The sequence below is a fragment of the Lipophrys pholis genome, assembly GCF_963383615.2.
Source record: "Lipophrys pholis genome assembly, chromosome: 16".
Classification (NCBI taxonomy): Eukaryota; Metazoa; Chordata; class Actinopteri; order Blenniiformes; family Blenniidae; genus Lipophrys; species Lipophrys pholis.
The window spans coordinates 28,698,102-28,716,520 of record NC_137634.1 but is presented as its reverse complement, the minus strand read 5'-3'; the positions used below and the strand labels follow the sequence as shown (position 1 = coordinate 28,716,520).

Sequence of the window (18,419 nt, the reverse complement as noted above, 5' to 3'; positions counted from 1 at the left end):
CTGTCTGGTCTTTACATGGAAATGCTTGAGCCATTCTTGTGAAATGGTTTGTTATCACAAAAACATCAACAGATTTGTTTCTGGAGTCTTCGGCCGACCAAAAGTCAATACATACCAGCTCTAATGGTCTGGTTGATGGTATTGTCTCCAAAGGAGCCCTTCCCTCAGGCTCAATGGTCTTACTGACGATGCACCGCGGCCAATGACGAACATAGTCTCTTACATCTCTGTCGAGGTTCAGCCAGAAAAACCTCTGTCGTGTTAGGCTGAGGCTCCTGAACTGAACTTGATGTCCTGCTCCATCGTCTACACCATGTAGAACCTCAGTCTTGAGTGGATCGGGGACAACGTATTGGAAGCGCTTAGGCTTGGTTCTCTGGAAACTGGCTCCTTAGATTTTTCTCTCCTAGAAGGCCGCCAGTGTCTCTCCACATAGTGCAGAACACGAGAAAGAGTTCTGTCCTCCAACTGCTTGTCACGGAGCCTCTTCTCAGTGTAAGCTGGGAAGGCATCTTAACCAGGTTGAATCAACTGGGGCAGATGATGCAACACTTCAACAGCATGGGCTCTCAGACCAGCAACCCATTCAATGTGTGACTGTAATACAGCAGACACGTCCTCCCCTGTAACAGACTGGGTGTGCATTTGCAGTGGGCTGCATGTTGACTGGACTTTGACACTCACTTCCTTGTGACCACTGGATGATCGGAAGACATTCTGGACAGAGATGTTTGACATGTCTTTGACCTCAGTGAGAAAACCAACATAGGGTTCAGCGACCAATCTGTGATCAACACTCTCCTTTATAAATGGTACAGGGCTCAGGGCATCAGCCACAATGTATTGCTTACCAGGAACATACTTGATATCAAGGTTGTAGCTCACCAACTTGGCTACCCAGCGTTGTTCACAACACTCAAGTTTTGGTTTCGTCAAGATATGAGTAAGCGGATTGTTGGCAGTCCAAACTGTGAATTTGTGGCCTTTCAGCCAGTCACAAATGGACCATTTCAGGGCCAGAAACTCCAACCTGTGAGCTGAGTAATTAGTTTGGGATTGCGACAGAGACTTACAGGCGAAAGCAATGGGTCTGGCTCATGTCTCACCTTCTTGAACCTGAGATAAAACAGCACCTATGGGAGGCATCAGTTGACAACATGAAGGGACGGGTGAAATCTTGAGGAGCCAGGACGACGCTGTGAATCAGTGAGGACTTCAGGCGTTGAAAAGCTTGAACCTGCTCCACCGTTCAGTCAGTGGCATACAACTTCCTGCCCGACAGTTTGTTTCTGTGGTGTTTACGCTTTTTCCTTTTCACTTCATTCGATCAAATAGCAGCTTGGCGATGGCAGAATATCTGGGCACAAAATGCTGATAGTGAATCATGAATCATTCCCAAGAAGGACCTTATCCGCTTCTGAGATGGTGTCACGCCATCAGGCTACGTGAGGTCAGCGGTTGTCATGTTCGTGATGTTCTCAACCTTACTGGGATCTGTTGAAACTTGACAGACCTCCTGAGAAAGAAGCACTTTTGGGGGGCCAGCTTCAAGTTATGGTCACGAAGCCTCTTGAACACCATCTCCGGCTGCTGCAATGCAGTCTCCTCATCAGGTGCAAACACCAAGAAATTCTCCAAATGGGATAGTAAACTCAGATAATTCTGGTCTCCGAAAATGCAGGTCATCATGCGCATGAAACTCCAGGGACTATTGCAGAGGCCCTGTGGCAGATGGTTGCACTCATATAAGCCCATTGGTGTGGTAAAGGCTGAGTATATCCTGTCGTCCTCATGGAGTGGCATATTGTAGAACCCGGAGGTCAAATATATGGTGCTGAAAAGACAGTTCGCTCCCAGTGCTGCCAGACAATCTGCCTGATGAGGGAGAGGATGGGCATCCTTCACGGTTCTCTTGTTCAACCAGCGAAAATCTGTGCAGATACGGAGATCCCCATTTGTTTTTCACACAAGTACCAAAGGTGATGCATACTCACTTGTCGATTTTCGAATGATTTCCTTTGCCTCCATCTAATTCAGCACTTGACATAGCTTCTGATACTGGCTAGGGGGCACTCGTCTGTAAGGGAGTCTGAACGGCCTGTTGTCTGACAGGTGCATGCGATGTACAAACCTTTTGCCTCTCCACAGTCGAGGTGGTTTCGTGAAAAGACGTCCTCATACTGCAAAACAAGATTAGCCATTCTCCTCTGGCAGTCCTCAGATACCTCGCAAGACTCAATTTCAACCTCACTGAGCCCAACTGACCTGAGCTTGTTGTTGGTTGAACTGATGTCTGCAGCTGATGGTGGAGTTGATTGGACGCAGTTCATAAGGGGGACCTCTGCCTTCTCATCTCTATCCACGTCTTCAAGAGCTACAATGAGGTAGACATCAGCCAGCTTTGCATTTCGTCTCCATAACACAAGTAAACCTGTGTTTTAGTGGGATCCATCCGTCACCCCATAGTGTAGTTACAATATTTGCAACCAAAACACCCCTGGGAGCTGTGCGGGAGGAGGTGAGTTCTGCCATGACGCTGCTGCCTGGAGAAATAGCAGTGTTTTTTTGGGTAACTTCCCCCATATGAAATATTTGCATCCAGGCTCGAGGTAGGTAGCCTCGTTGGATGTGGTGGACATCACATCCAACAAGAACCACGTTCACATAAATCAGTTTTCGGTCTGTTATCACACAGCTTCATTTCGGCCGTTTCATTGATGCTGCAAGCCATTGAACCACTGTCCAACATTCCACCCATGTTCACTGTTCCACCCATGTTTGCAGTCGTGCAGAAGAGGCTGTTACTGCTGCCAACTCTGTGAACATTCTGATAAACAACATTTTCACACTCTTTACAGGAGTTTTTCACCGATGTGTAAACAGACTCAGCATCTGACATGTCATCACTTAGGGGGTTGGTGTTGAGACCTGTACTGCCTCCCTCTAAATACCGGTTGGCTCATTTCCTCCTGACTGAGGTCGGGAGGATTTAGTTGCAGGGCAATTTGGTCTGATTGTGCCAGGGGTGAGGCAGGCAAAACACAGTCTCTCAGACATGCAGTGCGAAGTAGTACTGTGGCTTGGGTCATTGCAGACTTTAAAACCTGTTTCACGAGGGGTACTAAGGAACCGCCCTCCCAGACTACGAAAAGAAGTGTCGCGTTGCTACATTTTCTCCATCATCTCCTGAAACACGTCAACCATACGAGTGACTAGTCGCTCCTCTGACTGTTGGAGGTTTTGTGCCACAGGAGGTACAGTTGCTCGGCTTTGCACGTGCTCCAGACCACCATGGAATGAGACAGATGCTAAAGAGGAGCATGGTGGGTGATGCACATGATGTTGAACTTCGAGAGAGGAGGGTAAGGGTCGTGAACTTAGAGTGTGACACTGATCATGTGCTGTTTGGCTGGACGATGTTGGGCTTTGTAGCTGCAAAGCACCAGTGGTCCTACCTGCTGTCCTTAACTCACTCTGATAATCATTAATCCTCAGCTGAACATCACGTGAAGTCCACTCATGGATTGGTTTACAGTTCAAGGCGTAGGATAACTCTGGGTCGGGACAGTGTTTCACGATCATGAGGGCCACTTCATTGGACATGTTCTCTGTCTGTTTCCCTCGTCTGCGCAGACCTTCAAGAGCCTGGTCTGCCACCTTATTCAGTCTTATCCAGTAGTCAACAGGGTTTGCTCTGTGTTTGGGTAGAGTTGCGTAAAAGTCAGCAAGAGGAAGATATGAGGGAGCATCACTGAAGTAGTGGAGAACAACATCATTTATCAGTTCAGGCTTCCTTTTTACATCAAGTGAAGGATCCCTACGCAGGGCAATGTTCACAACATCTCTGGCTTTGCCCATTAAGTGGCTCATGATCTCGCCTGCTTGTTCATGCACAGGCACCTCCTGTTTTCTGAGCTGAGTTTGAGTCATGTCAATCCAGTCCTGGACTGTGTATTTGTCAGTGTTGTCACCTCTGTAAGTCTGAAGTACTGTATCAGGTCTAACATTGACTGTCACCTGTGGAATGTCATGTCTGGTAATGTCAGTTGTGAGTTCTGGGCAGCAGAGGCCGTCTGGTTGTCTTTCGTCATGTTAATAACACCAGCTGGCATCAGCTTAGAAACAATGGATTCGCCTATTTGAGCACCTGACTGCCCTACCATGTCTGCAAATTGGTAATTGGCATCAATGTCACTGCGAGCTGTGGAAATAAGGGGACCCTCCCTCATTAACCCACCAGTAGGAGTACAACCCCGGCTCTGACTTAACCCTGTTCCTGCACGAACATCTGGCGTGAAACTTGAATGTCCGACAGCCCTACTTTCTGCAAGATCCTTCAGCCAAAGACCTCTGCCTTTAGGTAAAGTAGGAGTATTACACCCATCCATAGTTGTTTTAGCAGCTGCTTTTAACTATCAACTGTACCTGCATTGTGTGTGATTGGAAAGAAAAAAAAAAACTACAAAAACAAATTGTCCTAAACCACAGACCCTCCAAAACCTGACCACACGGATCATGAAATGTAGATCTGGAAGGCTGCACAGCACCCAACGGTGAGGAGCATCAAGCTGATCTGAAGATCCGAAGGGTCACGACACCAGTGTAACGGGTTTGCTTAGGACTTCAATGACGAGTCGATTGAGTGTTTATTAGCTGCAGAAGAGATTCAAATACAATTAATCTTCTTCTTATTGGCCTTTATGCACTCTGGTCACTCAGCCATTAAAACGCTCACAACTTTTTAAAAGTACATTTTTGAACATCAAATCTGAACAATGAAATAAAATCAAATACAAAAATTATTGTACTTCCATCTCATGGACATATAAATACAGTGCATGAGGGTGGAACAAATGAACGGGAATGAAGTAAAAACTTAAAACATACCTGCAGAAGAGATTCAAATACAATTAATCTTCTTCTTATTGGCCTGGTACAGGAAGCCAGTGCACTGTGAGGAGTGTTAGTTTATTCTGGAAGGGACAGGAAGCCAGTGCACCGTGAGGAGTGTTAGTTTATTCTAGAAGGTACAAGAAGCCAGTGCACCGTGAGGAGTATTAGTTTATTCTAGAAGGTACAAGAAGCCAGTGCACCGTGAGGAGTATTAGTTTATTCTGGAAGGGACAGGAAGCCAGTGCACCGTGAGGAGTGTTAGTTTATTCTAGAAGGTACAAGAAGCCAGTGCACCGTGAGGAGTGTTAGTTTATTCTGGAAGGGACAGGAAGCCAGTGCACTGTGAGGAGTGTTAGTTTATTCTGGAAGGGACAGGAAGCCAGAGATACATGAGGAGTGTTAGTTTATTCTGGAAAGGACAGGAAGCCAGAGATACATGGAGTGTTAGAGTGACACTGTCATTAGGATCCCAGCAGCTGTTCTGGATGAGCTGGAGCTTGAGGAGACTTTTGCTAGTGATCGCAATGAAGAAGGTAATGCAGTGTCCAACCTGGAGGAGATGAAGGTCTGGATGAGGATGAGGCGGACAGTAGACCATCCTGGAGGAAATGAAGGTCTGGATGAGGATGAGGAGGACAGTAGACCATCCTGGAGGAGATGAAGGTCTGGGTGAGGATGAGGAGGATAGTAGAGTCCAACCTGGAGGAGATGAAGGTCTGGATGAGGATGAGGAGGACAGTAGACCATCCTGGAGGAGATGAAGGTCTGGATGAGGATGAGGAGGACAGTAGACCATCCTGGAGGAGATGAAGGTCTGGATGAGGATGAGGAGGATAGTAGAGTCCAACCTGGAGGAGATGAAGGTCTGGATGAAGATGATGAGGACAGTAGACCATCCTGGAGGAGATGAAGGTCTGGATGAGGATGAGGAGGATAGTAGAGTCTATCCTGGAGGAGATGAAGGTCTGGATGAGGAGGACATTAGTCCATCCTGGAGGAGATGAAATTCTGGATGAGGACAGTAGTCCATCCTGGAGGAGATGAAGGTCTGGATTAGAAGGACAGTAGAGTACATCCTGGAGGAGATGAAGGTCTGGATGAGGAGGACAGTAGACCATACTGGAGGAGATGAAGGTCTGGATGAGGATGAGGAGGATAGTAGAGTCCATCTTGGAGGAGATGAAGGTCTGGATGAGGATGAGGAGAACAGTAGACCATCCTGGAGGAGATGAAGGTCTGGATGAGGATGAGGAGGACAGTAGACCATCCTGGAGGAGATGAAGGTCTGGATGAGGATGAGGAGGATAGTAGAGTCCAACCTGGAGGAGATGAAGGTCTGGATGAAGATGATGAGGACAGTAGACCATCCTGGAGGAGATGAAGGTCTGGATGAGGATGAGGAGGATAGTAGAGTCTATCCTGGAGGAGATGAAGGTCTGGATGAGGAGGACATTAGTCCATCCTGGAGGAGATGAAATTCTGGATGAGGACAGTAGTCCATCCTGGAGGAGATGAAGGTCTGGATTAGAAGGACAGTAGAGTACATCCTGGAGGAGATGAAGGTCTGGATGAGGAGGACAGTAGACCATACTGGAGGAGATGAAGGTCTGGATGAGGATGAGGAGGATAGTAGAGTCCATCTTGGAGGAGATGAAGGTCTGGATGAGGATGAGGAGAACAGTAGACCATCCTGGAGGAGATGAAGGTCTGGATGAGGATGAGGAGGACAGTAGACCATCCTGGAGGAGATGAAGGTCTGGATGAGGATGAGGAGGATAGTAGAGTCCAACCTGGAGGAGATGAAGGTCTGGATGAAGATGATGAGGACAGTAGACCATCCTGGAGGAGATGAAGGTCTGGATGAGGATGAGGAGGATAGTAGAGTCTATCCTGGAGGAGATGAAGGTCTGGATGAGGAGGACATTAGTCCATCCTGGAGGAGATGAAATTCTGGATGAGGACAGTAGTCCATCCTGGAGGAGATGAAGGTCTGGATTAGAAGGACAGTAGAGTACATCCTGGAGGAGATGAAGGTCTGGATGAGGAGGACAGTAGACCATACTGGAGGAGATGAAGGTCTGGATGAGGATGAGGAGGATAGTAGAGTCCATCTTGGAGGAGATGAAGGTCTGGATGAGGATGAGGAGAACAGTAGAGTCCATCCTGGAGGAGATGAAGGTCTGGATGAGGAGGACAGTAGACCATACTGGAGGAGAGGAAGGTCTGGATGAGGATGAGGAGGACAGTAGAGTCCATCCTGGAGGAGATGAAGGTCTGGATGAGGATGAGGATGACAGTAGACCATCCTAGAGGAGATGAAGGTCTGGATGAGGATGAGGAGGACAGTAGACCATACTGGAGGAGATGAAGGTCTGTATGAGGATGAGGAGGACCGTAGACCATTCTGGGGGAGATGAAGGTCTGGATGAGGATGAGGAGGACAGTAGACCATGCTGGAGGAGATGAAGGTCTGGATGAGGATGAGGAGGACCGCAGACCATCCTGGAGGAGATCAAGGTCCGGATGAGCTTCTCAGCTCCACCCCTTTAATGTGAACGAGCACACGTAGGTCTGGGTTGAACCAGCGAGTTGATAACCTGCTTGGTAGTAACGGTGATCAGGATCAGTCAACCAGGAAACAGAGATCTGGATCTGTTGATCTCGGTTCATAGTTCAGGCCTCTGGAGAATCGTTTTGTCTGTTACAACTCGGGCGCAGTTCAACCAATGGAGGAACCCCTGCTGATGGGAGTAGATCAAATCTACCAATACAGTAAATCCTAAAGTAAAACGCATTTAGCCCAGCAGGCATTAGGATAGTAGAAGCTATGTGGCGTCCAATATGACCTCGGCGAGTTTAAAGACATTCATTTGAGGTGTAGCCAAGCAGTGATGCCCTGATCAGATCGTCTGGTCGGATCGTCTGATAGGATCGTCTGGTTGGATCGTCTGATTGGATCGTCTGATTGTGTCTTGTGGCCTGATGCCATCATTTGGTTTCTGAGCACATGAGCCCTTGGGCCTGTTGCCACTGGCTCTGACGTTATGTTGAGTTAATCAAGCGACACATGGTCCAATGTCAAAACAAGGTTTTTCATTTGAAATTTACTCATTTTCTTTCTTTTTTATTTCTTCGTGTCTGATTTGATCTCCTCTCCACAGCTTGACATGGCTTCCATCATCAATAGACTTGCTGCATAAGCCTCGTTTCGATTGCACAGTATGTGTCAGTACTGTATGGTCCGGTCCTGTCTGGTACAGGATGGTATGGTATGGTCTGGTACACTACGGTACATTAAGGTCTGGACCGTACCGTACCGTACTGTCAGTGACACAATATGTTTATTTGTCTTTTACTTACCCACTTGCTTTCTTTGCTTTGTTTTGCTTTGCTTTGTGAAAACGTGATTGGTTAAATAAAAAGATGCAAATAAATTGACTGGAGAGTGTATTTAAAGAACTTGCGCTTCCTCTAGACATGCAACTTCAATGTACGTTGTTTTTACTTATGTTCAAAATATAATAATGAATGAATGAATGAATGAAAGAGTGAATGAGTGAATAAATGAATACTGGTAACAGCAGAATGCATCCTAATCGTCAGAAAGCATCACATTGCTTCACGAAGCGTCACGAGGCATCACGAAGACTCCCAAATTGTCACAAAGCATCACAAGTTGTAACGAGGCATCACGAGTCATGAGACATCACAAAGCATCACGAGTTGTCAAAAAGTATCATGATGTATCATGAGTCGTCAAGAGATGTCATGAAGCGTCACGAAGCATCACGAGGCATCACGAGGCGTCACGAGGCTTCACAAGGCGTCATTAGGCGTCTCGAGGTGTCACAAAGCATCACGAGGCATCACGAGGCGTGACGAGGCTTCACAATGCGTCATTTTGCGTCTCGAGGTGTCAAAAAGTGTCGCGAGGCATCACGAAACGTCACAAGGCATCACAATCTACAACATCGTATAGAAAATAAAGAAGGCAGCCATGACGTTACTTCTTGAAGAAGACGTTGTCGTCCTCCAAGAACCAGCTGTAGGTCAGGTTGCGGGGGTAGGCCTCCGCCTGGCAGCTGAAGAAGGCATCTTGGGAGATGTTGACCGTCATATTCTCCGGGGGCAACAGGATGAATGGAGGGCCTGGTGGGGAGGGAGAACTACGTCTGAACTCAGGCACTGGTCTTCGTCACAAACATCACAGATTGGATCCAACATTCAATTCAGTTCAACTTTATTCACACAGCGTCCAGTACAAGTCAACAGCGGACAGGAAAAACTCCCTGTAACAGGAGGAAACCTGCAGAGACAGACTCAGTGGAGGATAAACCTACAGAACCAGACTCTGAGGAGGACAAACCTGCAGAACCAGACCCAGAGGAGGAGAAACCTGCATAACCAGACCCTGAGGAGGAGAAACCTGCAGAACCAGACCCAGAGGAGGAGAAACCTGCAGAACCAGACAGAGAGGAGTAGAACCTGCAGAATCAGATCCTGAGGAGGAGAAACCTGAAGAACCAGACCCAGAGGAGGAGAAACCGGCAGAACCAGATCCTGAGGAGGAGAAACCTGCAGAACCAGACAGAGAGGAGTAGAACCTGCAGAATCAGATCCTGAGGAGGAGAAACCTGAAGAACCAGACCCAGATGAGGAGAAACCTGCAGAACCAGACGCTGAGGAGGAGAAACCTACAGAACCAGACTCAGAGGAGGAGAACCTACAGAACCAGGCTCTGAGCTGGCAGCTTGAGGTGAGGGGACAGAGGAGAGAAGAGGACAGACAGAGACACAGATCCTGTCTAAAGGTATTCATTTTTTTCACTTTTATTATTTTCATTGAAGACATTATTCCAACATTAGATGTCTGCAGATGTTTTACCTTTATAAGAGGATCTTTGGCTTAGTGCCTCTTTAAAACCTTTTAATTTGATATTCTTGGTTTGTAGGCCGAATGTGTTGTAACTTCTATCAGGATCACAAAGGAACTGTTATTTTATTGTTTTGCATATATGTTCATTTGATTAATTACTTCCAAATCCAAGGTCCGAATAACATTTAGCAGCAAAAAGAAATGCATGAGGATGTAGATATTTTAGAGAACAATCAGAGTAGGAATCCAAAACTAAGGACCCGTTTACACAACAACGAATACGAGTGTATCCGCAAAACTTTCTTCACTTTTGGAGGGTCTGTTTACACGGTCCACTGTATCTGGGAAGTTCTAATCTCGGCTCTCAAGGTGGAAAAATTCTTTCGAGGTCACTATTCCTACTCCTGCAGAGACTGATGGAGGCTATGAGCGATCTTACTGAGCATCTCTCTCCCTCCCCCCCTTCAATCTGCTCATCCACTTGTAAACAAACATGGCTGACCGGTAGTGGTACGACCGGTAGTGGTACGACCGGTAGTGGTACGACCGGTAGTGGTACGACCGGTAGTGGTACGACCGGTAGTGGTACGACCGGTAGTGGTACGACCGGTAGTGGTACGACCCGTAGTGGTACGACCCGTAGTGGTACGACCCGTAGTGGTACGACCCGTAGTGGTACGACCCGTAGTGGTACGACCCGTAGTGGTACGACCTGCGGTCCATATTCTAGTTTTATGGTCCAGATCAGTAGTTTAATAGTTGAGACTCTCCCTGATAGCATCCGGGGTGTCATCAGTCCATGCGGATGTCGGGTTCTCTCCATTTTCTTCAAGTTTAAAGCATTTTGTTCTCTGCACTCGTCTGTGTGGTTTCATTACTAAATATAGCAACAGCGCCCTCCAGTGGCCCGGCATACTAACTCCACCATTGTCTCTGTGTACGCTGCTGCAGTGGAAACGCATTCCTTTGTTTAACGGATTAGGTGTCACGGGAAACGTTGTCGTAAACCGACTTCTCATGTAGGACTTACTTCATGTATTACCAAAAAGCTGGGTTAAGTTTATACATTTAAAATACAACCTACATAGAAGTCAATGGACACAAAGCAAATAAGTAATTTATATGTAATTTATTGAACGTGGAAAACAAGAGAAAGTACAGAGTAATGGGGGGAGTATCTTTACAGGGTAAAAGATAGTTTTAGTTTTTGCAGTTCCCAGAGCTCATTTCCCAGAGTTCAGTCTGCTCTACAGTCCTTAAAGTGATGCGTTTATAAGGCTGCAGCTTTGAACTGACTTTTATCGAAATACATTTCTAGAAGTACATTGAAGTACATTTCTAGCTGCAGTAGAATGTATGTGAAAAAAATAAAGACGGTAGTGTTTTTAATGCATGACTTTCCAGGGCTGTTCCTGGTTCTGCATGTTTTCAATGTGTACTGGCTGTTAGCACGCTGACTGCTTTAACATGAATAAAGCTACTGGCTATTAGCACGCTGACTGCTTTAACATTAATAGAGCTACTGGCTATTAGCACGGTGACCGCTTTAACATGAATAAAGCTACTGGCTGTTAGCACGCTGACTGCTTTAACATTAATAAAGCTACTGGCTGATAGCGCAAGGACCGCTTTAACATGAATAAAGCTACTCGCTGTTAGCGTTCTCAGCCTTTCAACATGAATAAAGCTACTGGCTGTAAGCACGCTGACTGCTTTAACATGAATGAAGCTACTGGCTGTTAGCACGCTGACCGTTTTAACATGAATAAAGCTACTGGCTGTTAGCTCGCTGACCGCTTTAACATGAATAAAGCTACTGGCTGTTAGCACGCTGACTGCTTTAACATGAATAAAGCTACTGGCTGTTAGCACGCTGACTGCTTTAACATGAATAAAGCTACTGGCTGTTAGCGTTCTCAGCCCTTTAACATGAATAAAGCTACTGGCTGTTAGCACGCTGACCGCTTTAACATGAATAAAGCTACTGGCTGTTAGCGCGCTCAGCCCTTTAACATGAATAAAGCTACTGGCTGTTAGCACGCTGACTGCTTTAACATGAATAAAGCTACTGGCTGTTAGCGCGCTCAGCCCTTTAACATGAATAAAGCTACTGGCTGTTAGCACGCTGACTGCTTTAACATTAATAAAGCTACTGGCTGTTAGCGCGCGGACTGCTTTAACATGAATAAAGCTACTCGCTGTTAGCGTTCTCAGCCCTTTAACATGAATAAAGCTACTGGCTGTTAGCACGCTGACTGCTTTAACATGAATAAAGCTACTGGCTGTTAGCACGGTGACTGCTTTAACATGAATAAAGCTACTGGCTGTTAGCACGGTGACCGCTTTAACATGAATAAAGCTACTGGCTGTTAGCACGCTGACCGCTTTAACATGAATAAAGCTACTGGCTGTTAGCACGCTGACCGCTTTAACATGAATAAAGCTACTGGCTGTTAGCACGCTGACTGCTTTAACATTAATAAAGCTACTGGCTGTTAGCACGGTGACTGCTTTAACATGAATAAAGCTACTGGCTGTTAGCACGGTGACCGCTTTAACATGAATAAAGCTACTGGCTGTTAGCACGGTGACCGCTTTAACATGAATAAAGCTACTGGCTGTTAGCACGCTGACCGCTTTAACATGAATAAAGCTACTGGCTGTTAGCACGCTGACCGCTTTAACATTCAATTCAATTCAATTCAATTTTATTTGTAAAGCGCTAAATCACATCAACAAACATCTCAAAGCGCTCTTACAATGATAGAGTACAACAGGACCCAACTAAACCCTTCCAAAGCAAGCAGGTGAATAAAGAATAAACATGAATAAAGCTACTGGCTGTTAGCACACTGACTGCTTTAACATGAATAAAGCTACTGGCTGTTAGCACGCTGACTGCTTTAACATTAATAAAGCTACTGGCTGTTAGCACGCTGACTGCTTTAACATGAATAAAGCTACTGGCTGTTGACATGGTGACCGCCTTAACATGAATAAAGCTATTGGCTGTTAGCACGGTGACTGCTTGAACATTAATGAAGCTACTGGCTGTTAGCATGGTGACCGCCTTAACATGAATAAAGCTATTGGCTGCTCAGAAGTCCACTGCTCAGGAGTTCACTGCTCAAGACACCAAGTGCTCACGAAATTATTACTCAGGACGTCTACTTCTCAGAAGTCCATTACTCAGGACACCCACTACTCAGGATGTCCACTGTTCAGGAGTCCACTGCTCAGGAGTCCATTACTCAGGAGTCCATTACTCAGGACACCCACTACTCAGGATGTCCACTGCTCAGATGTCCACTGCCTAGGTCGTTCACTGCCCAGGAGTCCACTACGCAGGAAACCCACGACTCAGGAAATGAAATGAAGTTCTATTTTTGGTTGTTTACATTTAACAAATGTATATGCCCTTCAAAACACAACCGAAAGACCCAACCAGAAAAGGGTTTGGGCAGAAGCAATGCTTTCCTTTCAGCCCACCCTCTACATCACATCAACTCTACAACAGTAAACTTTTGCATCTATGCTCACTTTCATCTGTCAATGTGTTTTTGTTTTTTTTTTCAATTAAGGAAATGTACTGTACTGACTATTCACTAAACTCAGAAGTATTAATCATATAGGATTTTAGAGATTTTTAGAGTCTACTTCTAAATTTCTATGTGGTCTGTCTTCTGTGTTTTTGTTGTGTTTGGTGAGTCGCAGCGCCCCTAAAGGCCTGGCATGTGTACTACATGTGCCGAAGCCTCGTGTTGAGCAGTGTTCATAGTGAGGTGTGGACGGAGGTTTTTTGGGAGAAGGCCAGGGAGGACAAAGATAATTTTATCGTTGTGTGGATGTACCCTCAGTTTACAACAACAACTAAAGAAAAAGCCGCACTGAAGCAGCAAACTCTCCACTTTAAAATAAAGGATTTTAAAATAAAGGATAAGTACCCACATAGGGCTTTTCCACCAAAAAGAACCAGGTTCTAGTTCAGGGCCAGTTCTTAAATGAGCACCACCAAAGAACTGGTTATTTTTCCACCGTTAACAGAGCCAGTGAGAGCTACGTCACTGCGTCACTCCAAAACGTGATAGGTCACTTATTTCACCAATTTGGCGCTGACAGCGCTCAAACAGGAACCAGGAGACGGACTGTATTCATCGGTTTAGTCCGGGTCGCTCCATCTAGTCTGACCTGAACCTCAGATGCACCAAAGAGAAAAAAGACATGACGTCTCTTCTTGTCTCTATTGGTGTTTTTTCATGTCCGTCTTGTTTTAGTCCGGAGCCCCGGAGTGGACATAGAGGGAAAATAATAACTCATGTATGATCTTGGGTCTTATTTTTCAACATTTGCACATTACACTGTGAATTTCTGCTCCTTTCACTTTATTTCTGGACGTGTCTGAATCAAATGGTTCAACATCGGAGATGAATGGAGGTATAGAATGATAGAATGCTGCTCTACAGCCATTTCCATGGTAACCTAGGTAAACACTGATTAAAGTTCTCTTTCACATGAAGCCATTAAAAGGCTCATTTTAGCTCTAAAAACGTAGCTCTAAACTACTGTTTAGTAGTTCCTGATGAACCAAAGCATTCATTATAAAGAAGTTCTGTGGTTCTAAAATAATATTGGAGCATCTCGTAGTGGAGCGGAGCGCCCCCTGCAGCCTCACACTGCCTTGCTCAGCGGCTGCAGCTCCTCAGCCGGCGGTCAGAACGTGAAACAAGACCTGGACGCGACGTTAGATATAATAATGTTCATCCGACGTAACTGACTGACAGGTGGAGCTCTTCAGCATCTCGAGAGCCGCGGCTCCGCGAACGCGGATTAAATAATCCCGTTCTCTCGTATTATTAACTTCAGGGAACGACTTATTATATCGTTCCCACGCGTTATCTTTATTTTTTTCTCTATAACCACTCTGGGGCTCCGTGTTCGCTGGAGTTTTCAGAAAGCCCGTACAGTCTCGCTTCCTCCTTGTAGGGAGTGATAACTCCGGTGATAACTCCGCCCCCACCCGATGATGGGTCCCAGTCTGGCTCCTCTCTGGTCCAGCAACGAAGTGGGGCCAGCATAGCAGCAGTTTAGCCCCTGATAGGCTGGGGCTTTGGTGGTGGAAAGACAAAGAACTGGTGCTAAGGCTGGCCCTGGACCAGAACTAGAACCTGGTTCTTTCCGGTGGAAAAGCCCCCACAGAGGAGCGATATGGTGAAGAAATGAACCCAGAAGGTTCCTCTAGTTTGAAGGGAGACTGGGATATTCTGAATTTTTGAGAGTACTATGTTCAGAGTACTTTTGTTAAACAGGTTTTACCACTTTGAAGTGGAATGAAGTGTTTATAATTCACATTGAAATGTAAATGTTTAGTGACATTCACGTCAAGCCTCTCATACTGCTTTAAGGTAAACTGAAATTTAATACACAAAGAAGTTACATTAGAGCCTAAGAGCTTTTATGTTTAAGATTTAGTTATTTATTTTTATTATTGTATTTGTACTTTTGTAGGACTTATTTTCCACCCAACCAGTCAAAGACACTTTGAAGTGGAATTGGGTTCTTCTGATTGGTTTTATTGAATACTGTTTATGTTCTTTATAGTTTATATGTTAGGCAAACTGATTCACTGGGTTTCATTTTTAATTTGTTTTATTTGCCACAAAATCCAGGTGAAGTTGTTTAAGTTAAGATAAATAAGAGAAACAAGACTGCAGAGTGTAACTGGGTTTTTGTTGTTCTGACTGAATAAAGTTTAAATACGTTCTTAAGTCATTCTGAGAAGAATTTTGATTCAATAAGTGAGTTTTACAATAATTTCTAGGTAAACAAAGCTTCTGCCAATAGTGCTTTTAGCTTCAGACATCTTAGTTGCTCCAAAAATACACTATTGAGTATCTTTGCAATAGCAATGTGAGTATCGGATCGGGAAAGTATCGGTATCGGCCGATACTCAATTGTGAAAAATCGGATCGGTATCGGGGGCAGAGAAGTGTGATGGAGACGTCCCGAACAAAAATATTGTCAATTAAAGTTGTACTATCTTAGTTATTCTGCTCGGTTCTGATATTAAAGGATTTAGTCCCAAACTAAACATATTGTTGATAAAATCTGTTGTTTTCATGAGCTCACATGATTTCAACAAATCAACCCTGAAGTCTCAGCATACCTACAGACCCTTACTGTTCTTTTTAGAATAGAACTGAGATGATCCTGTTAAACTGGTCAAAGCATGAAGCAGCAGTTCTGGAGATGCAGCTCATTCATTTATAATTTCAGCAGTAACACACTCCATCAGTCATCAACAGTCATGATCATTTCCAGAATAATCCTACAGTTTAGATTCTTTTTCACAAACAGGGAACCTCCACCCCCCTTCTGTTGACCCTATTTTCATGAAATAAATCATAGTCTTCTAATTCAATGTCCCTTCTGTCATTACCCAGCCAAGTCACTGAAATTGCTCCCACATTAAAGTTAAACTTAATTTGTCCTCAGTGATCTTTGATTTGATGAAAGTTCTTGCCGAGGTTCCTGCTGTTGAAACGGATGGTAGAACAATGTTCCTCTGTTCCTGTGATGCCATCTTCAGAGGAACATCCACAGTCCAAATGGAGCTTCTCAGAAAGAACCCATCAGGGTCAAGGTCCTGTTGGAACTCAGAGGGTTTAGAACCAGAAGATTCTAAAGCCTTCCAGTCTGTAAGATCTTCTATTGTTCTAGTACGTTCCTTTTATGACTCATTTTACCACATCAAGTGGTAAAGTTATTGAAATTGTTCCAAGTCTTTCATTTCTCTTTTTGACCTTACTTTTGCTTGCTCTGGTGTTCCGTTAAGTTGAATCATCACCTTACACTTCCTTGTCCATGTACCTTGAATCCTATTCTGTTTCTCCAATAGCCTTGCCTGTCTTGCTTTTTCTGCATTTTGTCTTGTGAGGTGTTAATTTCCCAAGACGCCTGTTCCCCGGAGTTCCTTTGTCACCTTCAGTAGCTCCACTGTGTGTTTGTGGTTAGTGAATCTTAGAAGGATCTTTGGGATGTTGCTCTGTTTCTGAGGGGAGGTGTGACAGACTGATATGTGTCAGTCCAGTGGGATGTCTCCACTGTGAGAGACGTTGATGACTTGTTGTTCCAGCGTATGGAGTTCTCCTGGTGGTGCGTCTTCGCCCTGCTTCTCCCCTGCTGCAGCTCTACATAGGTGTGGTGGGTTGTCATCAGGCCGGTTATCACCAAGTCATCCAATCTTGTATATTGCTGGAGATCATCCAGTCTGATTTATAGTTCTGCAATCCTCTGATCCGCTTCCCTCAGTTGACGCATTTCCTCTAATCATCTTCAACAGGTCTTTTTGTTGAACCACAGCACTCAACTCTCCTGTCAGGAAGTTCAGTTACTTTTTCACTTCCTCCATATCCTCTGCCATCTTCTTTGCCATCTTTTCGTAGTCTTTGGTCGGGTAATGTTGCTGAGTTATCAGACTTCATTGGCTGCTAAGCACATGTCACAAGAGTAGCTTCTAGAGTCACTGTTCGCCAGAATTGTCTACAGATTGAAGACAACACTTTCGAATTCTCCGTTAAAGGCTTGGATGACCGTTCCTCTGGGAGATATTTGCTGGATTGTCATAACTCAGTTACTCAGCATGTCTCAGCAGCAGCCATCTTTCACCTTGACCAAGCCACTGCTCAGGAGTCCACTGCCCAGGTGTCCACTGCTCAGGAGTCCACTACTCAGGAGTCCACTGCCCAGGTGTCCACTACACAGGAGTCCACTACACAGGAGTCCACTACTCAGAAGCCCACTGCTCAGGAGCCCACTGCTCAGGATGTCCACTGCTCAAAAGTTCACTGCCCAGGAGTCCACTGCTTAGGAGTCCACTACTCAGGACACCCACTACTCAGGACACCCACTACTCAGGACATCCAGTGCTCAGGAGTCCACTGCCCAGGAGTACACTACACAGGATTCCACTGCCCAGGAGTCCCCTGCTCAGAGACTTTGTGCCCCTTTGCAAGAAGAAACTTGAGATCTTCTTTACTGCCATTCCACACAAACATGGAAAAGGTATTGAAGAGGTTGGGATTCATTCAGGCACGGTGAAGAGCCACTGTGCATCAGACACTCTCTTTAATTCTGGGGTCTAAAGATCCTGGTGACCGGTGTTCTGCCTGATGGAAGTGGTGGCGGAGTTTCAAGGATATTGAAGAGTCTACCAACACAAAAGGCTGGAAGATTTGTTGGTATGCGCCAGTCTCAAACACTATAGTAGTTGCGCTGTGGATTACTCTGTGGAGTTGCAGCACCTGCTGTGACTGTACAGACCAATCCTTGAAAGGCAGGGTCTGCCACGTTGCTGCAGGTAAACGTGCTGGCCTGGGTTGTGCTGGGCGCTGAATGTATTCTCTGCTGTCTCCCGAGCCGCTGTTCTTGCCATCTGGTCTCTCTCCTCAATTCCGATTTTTTGGTTCCAGTTTTCACGGTTGTCCGCCAGCTGATGCGTTCTGAGGATGCTGTTTCCAGGTCCTCTGGATCAATGCCACTTGCCTTCAGGTCGCAATTACAGACATCTTTGTAGCGCTGTACAGGCCGCCATATAGGTCTGGAGCCAGTGGCCAACTCACCATAAAGAATGTCTTTTGGAATGCGGCTGTCAT

General features: G+C 45.6%; 1 protein-coding gene across 1 annotated transcript in view; it reads right to left on the bottom strand.

The window, feature by feature from the left end:
- LOC308122092 (protein turtle homolog B-like) overlaps positions 1-18,419 on the bottom strand; it is a gene marked incomplete at its 3' end in the record, with an annotated part of 221,832 nt that overhangs the window by 91,625 nt on the left and 111,788 nt on the right. The window contains exon 6 of the mRNA XM_080483725.1: positions 8,901-9,042. Within this exon, the coding sequence (XP_080339851.1) occupies positions 8,901-9,042 (142 nt within the window). The remainder of the gene's footprint in view (positions 1-8,900; positions 9,043-18,419) is intronic.